We start from the raw sequence: 16,398 nt of genomic DNA on the forward strand, positions 1-16,398 counted from the left end.
TATACGACGAGTTAAATCCAACAAAGTACATGACACCACCTGGGATTCTCTCTATATTTTACATCTGACAGGTTTATTTAACTCCCGAAAGACAGCTATAATAGTTCAGGGAGTCTGATGCAGGACCTTCTAGTCTCGGCGCCAAGTATATTCAATACACTGTTATGCTTGCTCCACCACTCCTGCTGCTCAATTACAGAAGCCTCGAATATGTGAATCCATTCACAAAATACAAAGGCTTCTGTGCATTGGAAGCAGATGGGAGGCACAGTTGTAAATGTGGTGTGTGCTTCTCCCCTCTCTGAGCCAAAAACTTAGCAGATGTTAATAGTAATAGTAGAAGTCCAAGATGTTAGATCCAACTCATAGTGTGCTTGCACTTGTTATAAAGTGGCCGAATCCCTGCAATTCATCTTTAATAATTGAGACTCAAAACATACTGAGTACTCTTTGGGAACATATATATGCTGATGTGTTTTTGGAGGGGAAGATTTGAGGGGGGGCATTGTGTCAAGCTTGCAACAAAACAATCCATTCGGTTTAAAACAGAAATTAAAAGGCAAAATGTCGGTGCATTAGAGCTGCATGATCAATCAGTAAAAGATAGTTATCTCGATTCAAAAAAACAAAAATGTTTGTTTATTCATTTACAGGTCAAATTAATGAACTTCAGTCTGCAAATAAAGTCAGTTTAAAGCAGGGGTAGGCAACCTGGGGCCCCCCAGAACTACAAGTCCCATCATGCCTCTGGGAGTAATTGTAACTGCCAGCCTTGCAATGCCTCACGGGAAATGTAGTTCCACAACAGCTGGAGGGCTACTGGTTGAAAGCAACCTTGTCCAGAAAAAATAAATAAAATAATAAATTTTTATATATATATATATATATATATATATATATATATATATATATATATATATATATATATATATATATATATATATATATATATACATACATACATACATACATACATATATATACACACACACACACACACATACATATATATATAAAATTTGCTTTTATGAAATTGCTCCTGGTTTAATCCCTCATTAACCCTTAATGTACTCTAATGAGTCTTAGTCACTCCTTATTCTGCTTCTACATTTAATTATTTTCCTGCTGATTTTTTATTTATTTACTTCTATTTTATAAACTAAATAACTTTTTTTTTTTTGTTTGTGGTGTCCATTAATTTTTTTTATACCTTTAAAATATAGTTACATGTTTCACATTAAAAAAAAGGGAAAAAATAAGAAATATATATACATTTAATTTGTAAAATAACTTTTCATGCTTTGTACCATTGCTGACAGCTAAAGTGTAAACAAAAAAGTTGCGGTACTACTATAAACAAAAAACAAAACAAAAAAAACAAACAAACATTTCTTTACACGTTACATTATTTTTCATTACATTTCTTTCAATTTGATCGAAGCAGAGTACTATGTCCTATTTTATTGCCATCTTGTTGGATAACCTAATGTTCATAAATAAAAAAATTCTTCAGAATCATGTTCTTTAGTCTAAGCAAAAAAATTGATTCTCATCTTATGCAGAAACATGCAGCTCTATTGTGCATATGTAATAAAAATACAGAAAATACCCTCTCTTTTTTTTTTTTTAATAAGTGATCATATGTTTTCAGCTGCACAAGGGGCCAAGAGAGGTGGGAGTGGGGAAATAGCAATACACTATTCTTCCCAGTGAATGGCTGTGCAGCGGGGCTTGTCAGAACAAGTCTAACCATTGGAGAACAGGCAGGCTGTGCACCCAGCACAGCCAGAAAATTGACCACTCTGCAATGCAGATGCTCTTGTGTCTAGTTTGGTCAGTTTGAAATATGAAATCAGGGGGACTGACAGGAACACCAGGTATTTCAAAAAAGGAAGCAATACAAAACAGGATACTTTTTAAAACACAAGTACATGGTACAATAGACGCATATCAAGAATATGAAATGTTGGGGTAACATTCCCTAAAGTGGATGTAAACCCGATTCATGAAATTTGAGCTGGGCACAAAATATCTGCAGTGTTTTCTTATCTCTCTCCAAAGCACCAAGCCCGGTGGCTTTCTGCTGCTCCGGTCTTCTGTTTTCCGTCTGATAACATCTGCCAAGTTCTCCATCAACTGAGATAAAAGCAGCCTGAATTTTTTATTGGGGAGGATGCTATAAATAGATTAGCAGAGAGCTGAATTATACAATGAACAGCTCTGAAAGTCTCCACCTATGAGAAGATGGGGTGTGTGCTTTTTCTCCAATCAGCTGTCTCAGGTGTATGCCCAGACTTCACTGCAGTGCTGAATAAGACACAATCTGAACTTTCTAAATAGTATAAAAAGAAGAAGACAACAGGGATGCATGTAAAACTTATGTAGGGAGATTTGTTTCATCCCTGTGCATCATTCTGAGGCTATACACACTGTGTATATGTACAGGTTTACTTCCACTTTAAGAATTATATTTTAAATCTTTGTAAATTGAACAGTCACTGGCTCCATTTAAAGTGATACACCAGAGCAGTGCTATAGCTGTACTGCAATATACAGTTGTTAATGCCAGCATGTGCAAGACAGGCAGAAAGGAGCAACATTCTCTGATGGAAAAGAAAGGTTTTTAAGTTTCTTACATCACGCAAAGCTTCCTGCGCAAGCGAGCGGAACGACAAAATCACTCCAATGATGGTCATCCTCTTTAAGACACTGTCCACAGCTACAGGCAATGATACAACAAAAAAATAGGCAAGTTGAAGGTTTTGGTATACAACACACAAGCACAAAAAGGATGCATATTTATAAATCAGTAAAATGTGACACTCAAACATTCACTGCAATTTAAAGAGGAAGGAAACCCTGATGAGTTTACTTCCTCTTTCATTCCCTGCAAAGGTAAAACATAATGGACTACTATGCATCGCATAGTAGTCCATTATGTGTCACTTACCTGACACAGGAGCCAGCGAAGTCACCGCTGTCCCCTGTAGTTCGGCGCATCCATCTTCTCGGTGGGGTCTCGCAGCTCCGCCGCTGTCATTCGGCGAAGCCGCGATGTCACTCCCACGCATGCGAACGGGAGCCGAGACGCACGGCATCTTCGTCATCGACGACGCCGCGCTCAGTGCGCCTGCGCACCGCTGTCTACGGCGCATGCGCCGTAGACAGCGGTGCCCGTCTTCGGGCAAATATCTCCTAAACCGTATAGGTTTGGGAGATATTTCTTGGACCTACAGGTAAGCCTTAATCTAGGCTTACCTGTAGGTCAAAGTGGTTTGTAAGGGTTTACAACCACTTTAAACACACGCACCAGGAAACTACAACTACTGAGAATGCTTAGCGAATGACATTTATCATTACTTCTTATCAAACTTATTTAAATATAACTTGGGCAGCAGATACACAAGGACTGAATAATGCTTTGTACACCAATCTATAGACCAAGGAGATGCTGAACACTAATAATTTCCATCTTTGGGGTCTTCTTTACTTACAAGACAGTCGCTTAAAAAGAGCTTGCATTTGTTCTGGTTTGTCGAAGCTTGTCCTCATCTGTGTTAGGACATCAACATTCTCCACCACTAGTTTCTGAAAAGATGTGTAAATTGATAAATTAGCAACAATAAATGAAGTGAGAAAAAAAATGTAATGCAATGAGACTAAAGATTTCATCAACTCTAGTATAAGACACTGATTACTTCATTCAGAAAGTCGGTACCAGTCATGGAGTTTGCATGTTTTCCCTGTGCCTCCATAGGTTTCCTCCCACACTCCAAAAACATGCTGGTAGATTAATTGAATCCCGTCTAAACTGGCCTCAGTATGTGTGCATGAATGTGAGTTAGAAACCTCAGATTATAAGCTCCTCAAGGGCAGGGACTGATGTGAATGTACCATGTATACATAATATTTTAAAAGCATTGGGACACCTGCCTTTAAAAAACAAAAACAAAAAACACACACACACACACATTAATGGTGTCTTAGTCCGTAGGGTTCAATATGCAGTTGGCCCACCCTTTGCAGTTATAACAGCTGCAACTCTTCTGGGAAGGCTGCCCACAAGGTTTAGGAGTGCGTCCATGGGAATGTTTGACCATCCTTCCAGAAACGCATTTGTGAGGTCAGGCACTGATTGTGAACGATAAGGCCTGGCTCACAATCTCCACTCTAATTCATCCCAAAGGTATTCTATCGGGTTGAGGTCAGGACTCTATGCAGCCCAGTCAATTTCCTCTACCCCAAACTCACTCAGCCATCTCTTTTTGGACATTGTTTTGTGCACCGGTGCGCAGTCATGTAGGAACAGGAAAGGCCAACCCCAAACTGTTCTCACAAAGTTGCCCAAAATGTCTTGGTATGCTGATGCCTTAAGATTTCCTTTCACTGGAACTAAGGGGCCAAGCCCAACCTCTGAAAAACAACCCCACACCAAACGATTTGTACTAGTGCACAAAGCAAGGTCCATTGAGATATGGATGATCAAGTTTGGGGGGTGGAGAAATTTGACTGGTCTGTACAGAGTCCTGGCCTCAACCCAACAGAACACCTTTGGGATGAATTAGAATGCAGACTGCGAGCCCAGCCTGCTCGTCCAACCTCAGTGCCTGACCTCACAAAATGTGCTTCTGGAAGAATAATCAAACATTCCCATAGACATACTCCTAAACCTTGTGGACAGCCTTCCCAGAAGAGGATTTGAGATGGCATTAAAAGTTCATGTGTGTGTAAAAGGCAGGTGTCACAATACTTTTGGTAATATAGTGTATGTAAAGTGCTATGTAAATGGACAGTGCTATAAAGTACCTGTTAATAATAAACATAATATCAGATATCAGGGATGTGTGCACAAAGGCACAATAAAGGTGTTTTGAGTAACGCTGAACGCTTTTAGTTCATGCATGCTACACAGGCTTGTTTTCAGCTTGAATCACTTGAAAGCCAACCAAAGGTGACTAAGTGGAAAGGATTTTAGACATCAGGAGCATGCACATTAGAAAAGTTACATTTGCATGTTCTCCTTTGTGGATACCCTTCACTTGTGTCCATTTCCTCCTGGTGTGGATGTCACCAAGGCTGTGTTAAGGACTTTATACTCTAAGTTAACTTGGAGATAAAATATTTATGTGAATAAATGTCATTCCCTGTAAAGCACTATGGAATTCATTGGCACTACATAAATGAACCAACACTGAGCATCTCTATCAGGGACACCACCTCTACACCACTTACAAATCTTTAAAGCTTGGTAGAAGACCAGTGTGTCAGTACACAGCACCATGCAGCCTAATAGTCATATGGGGCAGGGGATAAAGAGGAACTATGGAGAGTGTCAGAAATATTATATGAATGTCCTGAAAGATTATAATAAATGTAGTAAGAGGCTTGCTTGCAAAAATATGCAGAACTTTAAAGAAATATGAATCTGCTTCCTCTAGTCTGCTTGTAGTACAATCGCTCACCAAGAATTGTACTAATGAATTTAAAGAGTAGAGAACAAGGCAGGAGGCAAGCAAGTAGAAACAGCACTTTTAAGTAGGAATATGCATACTCCAAATGAAAGACACTCTCCCCAAAGATGGAGGCTTTTAGAAGCAGAAACAAAGATCAACTATAATATTGACAAAAGAAATTGTTTAAAGACTGAAATGACAGCAGCTTGGCCCGTGTCTTCTGCTGAAGAATTTGCTACTACCTAGCCTTTTGTAAAGCAGACAAAAGAACATTTTACGTCTTTGGCAGCTTGGACGTAGTTCCAGTTAAAAAATCAAAATTAAAGAAAATTCAGGCTAGGGAAAAAAAAAAAAAAAAAAAAAGGGGGATGACCGAAACTCTTGCAGTCCTTATGAGAATGTTTTTTGTTTAACCACTTGCCTACCAGGCACTTACACCTCCTTCCTGCCCAGGCCATTTTTAATCTTTCAGCACTGTCACTCTTTGAATGACAATTGCGCGGTCATGCTACACCGTACCCAGATTAAATTTTTATAATTTTCTTCTCGCAAATAGAGCTTTCTTTTGGTGGTATTTAATCACTGCTGAGTTTTAATAAGAATTTTGAAAAAAAATGTTTGTCAGTAAATTTTGTAACAATGGAATTTTTCTCCTTCACTGATGTGCGCTGATGAGGTGGCACTGATAGGCTGAACTGGTGGGCATTGAAGAGGTGGCACTTATGGGCACTGATTAGGAGGCACTAATATGCCGCATTTATGGGCACTGAGAGGCAGCACTGATACAATACCGCGATAGCTGCGGGCGTGCGAGATCTGCCGTTCTGGGATGCAGTCAACAAGAGCCGCAGTTTCTCTGTCAGGTAAAAGTATTCCTGAGCGGCTGGCCAGACACTAATACTTTTACACAGGGCGGAAGGGGGTCCCACCCTCATCCTGCTGCCACCATTACTGGGCTTTGCTGAGCGATCAGGAAGCCCAGGAGCGATCCGATCAGCGGTATCCATCTCTGGTTTCACAGTGAGAGGAACTTACGTTGTGTGTGACGTCAGAAACGCAAAGCGCAGACAATGTTGTCACTTCTGGTTCTGGCTCTTCATTTCTCCGTTGATTTGGGGCCAGTGAAGCAGCTGATCAGACCTATCTCTGATCAGCTGCACTGGAGCCCAAAGAGGAGATCTAATAGACACCCCCGCCCCCCCCAATCCCTCCATAAAGAGTACCTGTCATTGCTATTGCCATCAAAAGGGAGGTTTACATTCCTTTTGACAGCAATAAAAATGATCAAAAAAACCCTGAAAAAAAAAAAAACGAAATAAATAATTTATTTTTTAAAAGCACCTCCGCCACCCCGTGTTCACAGCGGCGAATACACGTCGGTCCTTCGCACATGTGTAAACAGTGATCGCAACATACATGTAAGACATCACCGCGCTCGTCAGTGCGAGAGCAATAATTCCAGCACCCGACCTCCTCTAACTCTAAACTGGTAACCTGCAAAGGCTTTTAACGTGTCATCTATGGATAATGTAAATTACTGTAGTTTGTCGCCATTCCATGAGCACATGCAATTTTAAAAGCGTGACATGTTAGGCATCTATTTACTCAACATAAGATCTTTCACATTATCCAAAAAAAATTGGGCTAACGTTAACGTTTTTTTTTTTTTTTTTTAAATCCAAAGTTTATTTTTTTCCAAAGAAAAACTGCATGTGAAAGATCGCTGAGCAAATACCGTGTGACATAAAATATTTTAATGACCACCATTTTCTAGGGTCTCTGATCCCTTACGCTATGCCAATGTGTCTCAACTCCAGTCCTTAAGTACCCCCAACAGGTCATGTTCTCAGCATTTCCCTCAGCTGTGGTAATTACCAAAGCAGTGAAACTGATCAATTCACCTGTGAAAAATAATGCAAAGCCTGAAAACATGGACTGTTTGGGGTACTTAAGGACTGGAGTTGAGAAACATTGCTCTAGACAAGGAAAAAAGAAAAAAAAAGGTTTGCCTTAGTTCTACTTCTATAAAGTCCAATATCACAATTCAATTTAGGCCTTAATGAAGCTTCAGAATGGAACATGCTGTGGACATGAAAGTCTATCACACGCTTCACTAAGAAAAATAATTATTTTAAATCTTACCTTAAGTTCAGCCACTTGGGAGGAAATATGCCACATGAGACTTTCACTAAGGAACTTCATGCCATATGGTCCCAGCAGCTCCGACAAGGCTCTCATCTCTGCAAATAGAGCACAATAGATAAAATAGTATTACAGTACCTGAAAACTGAGTAAAATGCTGCATGTATTTAAAAAAAAAAAAAAAAAGCCAGTAAAAGTCCCAATTTGCTTAAAAGAGAATTACAGTGTACTATCAATCCATGCATATTTTATTTCTATTGCAGCAAAAATTCCCAGGCGCTTCCAATTCCTACTTCACATTCAGACCATCTGGCCCATTAATTTAAATGGATGGTCTGTATTCATACCAGACCCCAGCCATCTACAGAAATACAGACCAAGCTGCAAGGAATGAATGGGCAGAGGGGCATACATACACAACAGCTGCTGGATGTGATCAGGAGTTTTTGGTACAAAAGGCTGGGCAGTGCCAAGCAGGGGCACTGATCTCAGGAGCAGGGACGAAGGTACAAATGTTACTAGGTGGATGCTTTCCTGAGGGTGAGCTTGCATCAGGTCTGAGGTCTCTTTGCCCTGCCATTATCTGCCTACATTACACGGAAAAGCACAGTGACCTGGAGATGGGTCTTAGATTATTGAATAAAAAAAAATATGAAAGGTTTTGTTTTACTAGAAATGTTATTGCCATTTTGAAGAAGGAGGGAAGGTGGTGGGCGACCTCCTTTCCAAAGATAGTCATCAGCCATTGCTACACAAATTCAGTAGGGTCACGGCCCTTTACTTTTTCAGGTAACCCCACGATGCGCACGTCATTGCTCCTTAACCGATATGTCCTCAGCACCCATATAATTAGCTCTGGCTAGGTGGGCAGTAGTTGGAGTCTCCCTGAGAAGAGGGGGAAGCGTGTCCTATGTCACCAATTCTACTCGCTGCAGCCGTCCTTCCCTTATCTTTTGCAGATCCTGCCTTATCAGAATGACCTCCTCTTAAACCTCCAAATCTTTCTTGCAGGGGATTAGTAGAGGAAGTGCTCATGTTAACAGCCCTCAGGATTGTTGCCAAAGTCGGTTGCTCTCCCTCCTCCACAAGGCAATTTTCAGGCTTGGCTATAATGGCGGCAGCTGCCTGCCCTTCTTCCCCCACCACCATCTCTGTATCGAGTGTCTCAAACATTATCAGTCTCTGAGGGAGCCAGCTGTCAGCTTCTGAGCATAGTATTGCATGTCTTTGGGAGGATCCCCAGCCAGGGTCTTTATGGGTTTTAGGTGGTTTACTTACAGCCTCCTTGTTCTCCACACCACGAGCATGCTGTGGAAGGGACTTCAGGAAACAAATGAAAGACCGCACTCCAAAAGAGAAGGATAGACAATTTATTGTGTAAAAGACGCGACGTCATGTTGGTGATCCCGATGCAGACCCTCTCCTTTATTTCCATGGGTCATCATGCCAATTCAACAATGATAACTGGTCCGGGAGCTGCTGCCGGTGTCCTGGATTGCACGGGAGCCAAAGCAGGGAGCTAACTAAGCTGGTAAAAGGATTAAATCTGAACACATGTTGGGAGCTCTGTGAAAAAGCAGCTGCTCACATGCCGTACTTGACCACGCCCCCAATGGCTGCCTCCTTAACCAATAGGAATGTTTGTGAGGCAGACAATCTCAATCACTACAAGCCAATATTGGTGCAGTGCTCCGTGATGCAATCTAGTTGTAGCAGAAGTGCATTAAGAGGTACCCGAAAATACCTGCTTATAGCAGTTTTGCTTCTGTCAACTACTGCCTGTCTAGTTGGCTTTTCTGATGGTGTAACAGTGGACCATGCCTGTGAAAAGTCTTGTTAAAGGCCACCTGTAGTCTCAATCAGAAGCACAACTGTGGCGCAGAGATTTAGAAAACTTTATAAATCCCACAAGGGAAATTATTGATATTAATCCCAAGGAGACAGAGCACTATCACCATTTAAATTTAGGTGCCTGAACAATGATCTACTTGGCAGGACCAACAGGTATTTTTCTAATGAAAGATTTATCATGTCTTTAGAAATTAAATTAACATGTGAAAAGCATAAATATTTTAGTGATTGGGCTGAATATACTTATAATCTTCTAAACAGCACATTTCCATTGCAGTTTACAGCTAGATCTGTCTGTAAGACTTCGAAAACAAAAATCAAACTTCATGTAACAATGGACCTCGATCCAGGGGGGTGGTCTATACAGTTTGTGCAAAGGACTTCCATAGAAGTCACATTTGCTATGTAATAGGATCACTTTTTTTCAGTGTATACAGTGCCCGAGGTCCAATTTTGTATACATCTCCCAGCTCTTAGGTTTACTGCACCAAGCCTTTTACAATATTCATATGATAATAAAAGTCATATCTATATTTGCTGGACATGCAATATTTCTCCCAATACAACATTGGTTTAGACCATGGGACAGAAGCACGTAAAAACTGCAAACAAATTAAGCTATAACCAGTGAAATATGAACAATTAACCTGACAGAAATGAAACCATCACTGTAAACTATTAGGAGGCCCAAGTAAAAAAACCCTGCAAAAATGCATCAGTTTTGTAGGTTTTTCCCATGACTACACTTAGTGCACAGCCAGTGCCAGCAATGGTCTATGTGAATAATTAATACTGCTTGCATAGCAAGTTAACACGCTCTCATCTCAAAAACTGGTATGAAACAAACACAATCCAGCTTCCCCTCAGCTGCTTCAATCTTATCTCACTTACCAGATATGTCCGAATACTCCTCCGCATTGAAGGTTAGCTCATTTTCTGTGGGAAGATTTACAAAGGCTTTCATTGCTGGAAAATAAGCTATGTGGCCATTGCTAACTTGCCTCAGTAGTGTTTCCAAATACCTAGAAGAAAACAGAATGAGATGAGTTTAATGTGGGAGAATTACACGTTAAAGTAGATCTACAGAGGAAAATTACTCCTGAAAATGCTCCAATACCCAAAGCAGTCACCGGAAATGATGTCACTTTGAGAGCAGAATGCCTCCTGGTACTCCTCTGGCTGGCTGTCTCTTCTGGTAGGTACCATCCCCACCTAGTTCTCACAGTGGCATCGCTGGGGGGGATGCATACCGACACCCAGGTGACACACTCAGTCTTTAAATTGAGGTAAAAGCCTGCAACAGTGGCAGAACTCCCAGCTCGTCCAAGTCCCGCCTATCAAATATGATTGGTTGCTGGGCCGGCCTAGCTACCAATCAGGTGCATGGAGACCTTGGCATTCAGGAGGAGAAAGATGCAACTTCCTCCTCCTGAGCTGCTCTGCATACATCTACTTCCCACTGACAACAGAAGGGCCTGGAGTCTGAGGAGACTTTCTATCTGGACTGGAACACTGCTGCTGAGCTGGATGGCCAGGAGTCTAAGGGGACCTGAGTGCAATCTGGACCAGGACTCTGCTAATATAAGTAAGCAGAGCTTCAGTGATGGCTGCACACAGAGGAGGAGGGGAGGGCGCAGGAATCACACAGGTGTATTCTAGAGGTAGGGAGGACAGGATTCCCCCCAGAGCTGTGTACACTGACTGCAAGTTCACCACACCACTTGTACCATGCCTGCAGCCGCTGTTCGTCTCCTGTGCCATGCCTGCAGTTGCTGCTGTCGTTTCTGCCTGTTGCCGCCTCCTTCTTCCTTCCACCAGCTTTCGCCTCTGCCTCCATATCTCCCAATGACCCTCCCATCCTCATCCACCCAGCGATCACAGCCTTTTCCATCACAACTCTCCCACCCCTCTCTCACTTACCCCTCTACTCCCCTTAGCCTCACCCAACTCGCGCGCCCCCCCCCCCCCCCCAAAAAAACCTACCTACTCTTCTATCTGAATCGGTAATGGTATCAGCAAGTTTTTGAAAAAAAGTATCAGTGCATGTAGTAAAAATAAAAAATGGTATTGGTGCACCCCTAATTCTATGCATTAAGATAAAAAGCCTTTGTACACCAGCCACCCCAGCACCCCCTAATACTTACCTGAGCCTCATCTAGATCCAGAGATGTTCTAGGATCGTCTCTCCTGCCTAGGACACCCATCCTCATTAGCTCCCACTGCGGACTATAACAGTCAGGCAGCCAATGAGGAGAGAAAGGGGGTGAGGCCAGGCCACGGCTTAGCGTCTGAATGGACACAGGGAGCAGAGGCTTGGTTCAGGTGTCCCCATAGCAAGCTGCTTGCTGTGGGGGAACTCAACAGGAGGGAGGGGCCAGTAGCACCAAATAGGGACCCAAGAAGAAGAAGATCTGGGCAACTCTGTGCAAATCCACTGCACAGAGCAGATAAGTATAACATGTTTTATTTTTATTTTTTTTAACTAGACTTTACAATCATTTTAAAAGTAGACCTGGTTATTCCTTTAGTAGTCCCAACAGTACCTAAGCTGGAGAAAAAAAAAAAAGATTGCGTACCCTCTTTATTGCCACCACTCATGTCACAAGTCTAAAGCAATCCCTAAGCAGTTGTGAAATCTGTAAAAATTCACTTTACTCTCCTTGTAGATCCTTTAATCCCTCCAATCCACATTAACTAGAACTATTTATTCTATTGCCTGACCTCAGCCATGTGATAGAGCTTTGTGCGGATTGTCCCCATGCCTTAACACTGTCACGTGGGAAGGCAGTGGCTTCATCCACTTGGGTAAACTCTGACACCGGAGTGGACTCCTGCAGTGGATAGGTGCAAGGAAGCATAGATCTGTAAACATAACTAGGTGGGCGGGTATCAGTAGGAACCATAACTTTCCCCTAAATGGTCAGGTGACCATGTCTCTTTAAAAAGACGACGACAGTTCTGCAATGTACTTCACCCCACCGTGTTTTCTGAAATATTAATTGAACTTTATCATGACAACATTTTATAAACTTTAAATTTTTTTTAATGGATGTTAACATTACTATCTGCTGCATGTACAATATTTTAACATTATAAGTGCAGATATCTTCATTTAGATTTTATGCTTCAGTAGGGATGCCTTAGATGGTTCCTCTGTTTTCATTTTGCATAATGTATTTTACAGTTTTAGATTTTCCACATTTCTTGTATTCATCTTAGGCAATATATGTATGTAATATTAATTAGACATCTATGCAGTTATTTTATCAAATAATCAATTTAATTTGAAATACAAAATGTTCCCATACTGCTAATATACATTAAAAAAAAATTGAAGAAAGAGCTGAAACAAGACTTTGAATTGTCAATTAAACAATGCAGTAACAGAATATGTAGAAGGAAAAAAAACACTGCATACAGACCTTATCCCCCTTACTTCTGCCTTGTGCACAGAATATCCCCATTTTGAGGTTTTTGAGAAAGGTTGAAAAGCTGACATTTGTTGAAAAGACCTCAGCAGAGGAATACACAATTAAAGTTACACATCAAGAAAGGCATCTCCAGACTTCAAAAATCTGTCAGTGTGAGCACTTACCAATTAGTGTACAAACTGGTGATTGTTGGCTCTCCATGGCTGTCTAGATGTTGCGTTTGTTGAAGCAGAACATTGTTGAAAACCCTTGTGATGTCAATCTGCACATAATTTTCTATTGACTGGAGCACAGTCATGTAGGCTCTTACGCTAGTTAATAGCTCTGAGGGCTTTGCAATCTCTTGTGTGGCCTGATTGTACATGGTCATGCCAACAATAGACCTGTGTGGTGGACAATACATGAAAATATTAGCTAAATCTCTACAGCAGGATTGCCAAAATCCAAACACAACAGGAGGGAAGACATAGCTTATTGTTCAGAGGGTTGCCTTAAAAACTTCTCCTAAGTTTTACTTTATTTAACCATATAGAGCAAATTAACCCTGTATGATACTGGTAGTAAATAAAATAAGAAAAATGTGATCTACAGCTGCTACACAGCCACCTCTAGTGTTGGCTGATGGCATCTGCCATAGGGAAGAGAGGATGCAAACAAAAATCTTCTAGGCTGGAGGTCCCAGTGCTGGAAACTCCCATGTATTAGCAACACAGGTGCCCCTTGCAATTTACTTTATTGTGCAGGATGTGAATAAGGTACAGGTGCTGAACGTGATCCTATGGATAGGCTATGGACATTGAGGCATTTACATATTTGAAAAGATACTGTCACCTTGACCATGCAGGGAAGAAAAATGTGTGCCCCTGCAAAGACCTAGAACTCTTCCTCCCCCTAGCTCCCCCCTCCCACACTTCCCTTACTTACTGCTTCTTCTTTTCGCAACTGGCACTAAAATCATCAATGTCAGCGACCAGGGAGGAAAGCGACATATCAGTCATGCGACAGTGCTTGGGTTCTAGCAGTCTATTGCTAGGCATGAGCAAAGTCAAGGTAGGCAACATATGCCTTCATACCGGGTAGCATTGCCAGGTGTGATAGAGGAAGGAGCACTGGCAAGCTGAGCAAAAAGGGATTGGGGGCGGGTATCCACTGTTAATTCACCAAGGTGACAAGTGTCTCTTTAACAAGGATGCAAATAAATTTTAATGCAATCCCTCACTGACCTCTGTAGCTGCAGGCACCACGGAGGATAAAATTCACAGCAGAAGCATTGAAGTTGTGCAGTTTGTGTTCTCTGCAGCTCAGCGAACCATGTTCTACACTGCTTTGTTAAAATTAACAATTCGAAAACATTAGCAGTCTGCACAGTCAATGCCGGGATGGGCTGGCGAGCTGAGCTGCTAAGAGACTGACTTGATTGCATCTGCAGGTAAATATGAGAATTGCTCCACAGTACCTGGTGCTGAGAAGTTGTTTAAAAGCTCATTTACTTTGTAAAGTGACTCTATCATATAAAAAGTATGGGGATGCCACGGCTTGATTGCTTGAACATGCGAGCTGCCCAACTGTCTGCCTTTAACACCTCAGACACAGAACAAGAATGTCTCAGAGCTCCTTATCCCTAGGGCTAGGGCCTTTGGCCTAGGTTAGTGACTCAAAGCAATAAAGCCAAGGTATTAGCATGATAGCCAGGGAACCAACATCTTCAAAGAAAATGTCAGCAATAGCAGCATTGTACCCATTCTTTCCTCATGACAGTCACTTAAAGAGGAAGTAAACCCTGATGGGTTTACTTCCTCTTTTTTTCCCTGCAAAGGTAAAGCATAATGGACTACTATGCATCGCATAGTAGCTCATTATGTGTCACTTACCTGACACAGGAGCCAGCGAAGTCGCCGCTGATCCCTGTAGTCCGCCGCGTCCATCTTGCTGGTGGCGTCTCGCAGCTCCGACCAATGACAGCGGCGCAACCGCGATGACGTCACTCCCGCGCATGCGCACGGGAGTCGCGCCTCGCAGCTCCGTTGCTGTCATACGGCGAAGCCGCGATGACGTCACTCCCGCGCATGCGCACGGGAGTCGACAAATTTGGCAAATCCATTCTTGGATTTGCCGCATTTAGTGCGCCTGCGCGCCGCTGTCTACGGCGCATGCGCCGTAGACAGCGGTGCCCATTTTCGGGCAAATATCTCCTAAACCATATAGGTTTAGGAGATATTGCTTGGACCTACAGGTAAGCCTTAATCTAGGCTTACCTATAGGTCCAAGTTGTTTGGAAGGGTTTACTTCCCTTTTAAGAGGATATGAAAAAAAAAAAAAAAAAAAAACTTGAATGACCATAGCCTTGCAACAGGTTCACTTAGGAAAAGCAAGGGCAGCACTCGGCAGAAGGAACTAGTCTATATTTTTGACATGAACTTAGTCAAACGTTATGCCCTGTACACACGACCGGTTTTCCCGTCGGAATAAACTCAGAAGATTTTTCCGACGGAATTCCACTGAAATTGTCTTGCATACACACGAGCACACCAAATTCTGACCGTCAAGATCGCGGTGACATACAACGCGTACGACAGGACTAGAAAAAGGAAGTTCAATAGCCAGTAGCCAATAGCTTCCATCTCGTACTTGCGTCAGAGCATGCGCCGTTTTTGGTACGTCGGAACAGCATACAGACGAGCGGTTTTCCCGATAGGAATCGGTTCCGTTGGAAAAATTTAGAACATGCTCTCTTTCTAGGTCCATCTGAATTTTCAAACTAAAAAAAGTCAGATGGGGGCATACACACGATCGGAATATACAATGAAAAGCTTCCGTCTGACTTTTTCTGTCAGACATTCCGCTCATGTGTACACGGCATTACACCGCTATGTCCATCGCATGCTGCAAGCAGCATAGTTAAAGCAGCTTTTTTTCTCTCTCATCAATAGGTTTTTTATTTATTAAAGTATCAAGAAATAACAAGGCGTTATGTTAAAGCTGCTAATTTAACAGCAACAGAAATAAGAAGGCAATGTCCTGCTTAACCTACTAAATGTCCAACCTGTAGTCATTTTAACAGAACATAATTTCTCAGTGGCAATTTACACAGCTGTCCCTTTGTTTTATAAAGCCAAAAATCTATCACTGCAAGACACGTGTCTGTTGCAAGATGCAGAAAATTATGACTATAACTTTTTCCAAAAGACACATTCCAATGAAAGCCTTGCACATCTTTATTTCAACACTTCAACATGACTGATTGCTCAAGAATTCCACACTACTTTACCTCAAACATTCTTTTATTTACTGAGCAAGTCCAAATTTCTGTGAATTTACATTTTAGGAAGCTAATAAAACACTGCATGGTATAGCAAGCACTCACTTACTTGGTAAAGCGAATTTCCAAGTGCGAGGTCAGATACTCTCTTGGAGTGAACGTATGTTCCCACACCACCATATTGGGTGCATAATTAATGGAGAAACAAAGCTCTGAAAGTGCTGTATGTAGCTTATCCAAACTAAGGGAAAAAGAAGGAATA

The 16,398-nt window shown here is 41.8% G+C and overlaps 1 protein-coding gene across 8 annotated transcripts in view; it reads right to left on the bottom strand.

The window, feature by feature from the left end:
• The window catches only part of NCKAP1 (NCK associated protein 1), a 175,174-nt gene that overhangs the window by 27,414 nt on the left and 131,362 nt on the right, over positions 1-16,398 (bottom strand). For all 8 annotated transcript variants that reach the window (XM_077448133.1, XM_077448135.1, XM_077448132.1 and 5 more), the window contains 6 exons: positions 16,246-16,377; positions 13,042-13,260; positions 10,338-10,468; positions 7,596-7,693; positions 3,495-3,588; positions 2,637-2,719 (listed from right to left, as the gene is read on the bottom strand). In XM_077448133.1, the coding sequence (XP_077304259.1) occupies positions 2,637-2,719; positions 3,495-3,588; positions 7,596-7,693; positions 10,338-10,468; positions 13,042-13,260; positions 16,246-16,377 (757 nt within the window). The remainder of the gene's footprint in view (positions 1-2,636; positions 2,720-3,494; positions 3,589-7,595; positions 7,694-10,337; positions 10,469-13,041; positions 13,261-16,245; positions 16,378-16,398) is intronic.

The sequence above is a fragment of the Lithobates pipiens genome, unplaced genomic scaffold (genome assembly GCF_037356315.1).
Source record: "Lithobates pipiens isolate NorthernLeopardFrog02 unplaced genomic scaffold, aLitPip1_a1.2 Scaffold_22, whole genome shotgun sequence".
In the NCBI taxonomy this organism is placed as follows: Eukaryota; Metazoa; Chordata; class Amphibia; order Anura; family Ranidae; genus Lithobates; species Lithobates pipiens.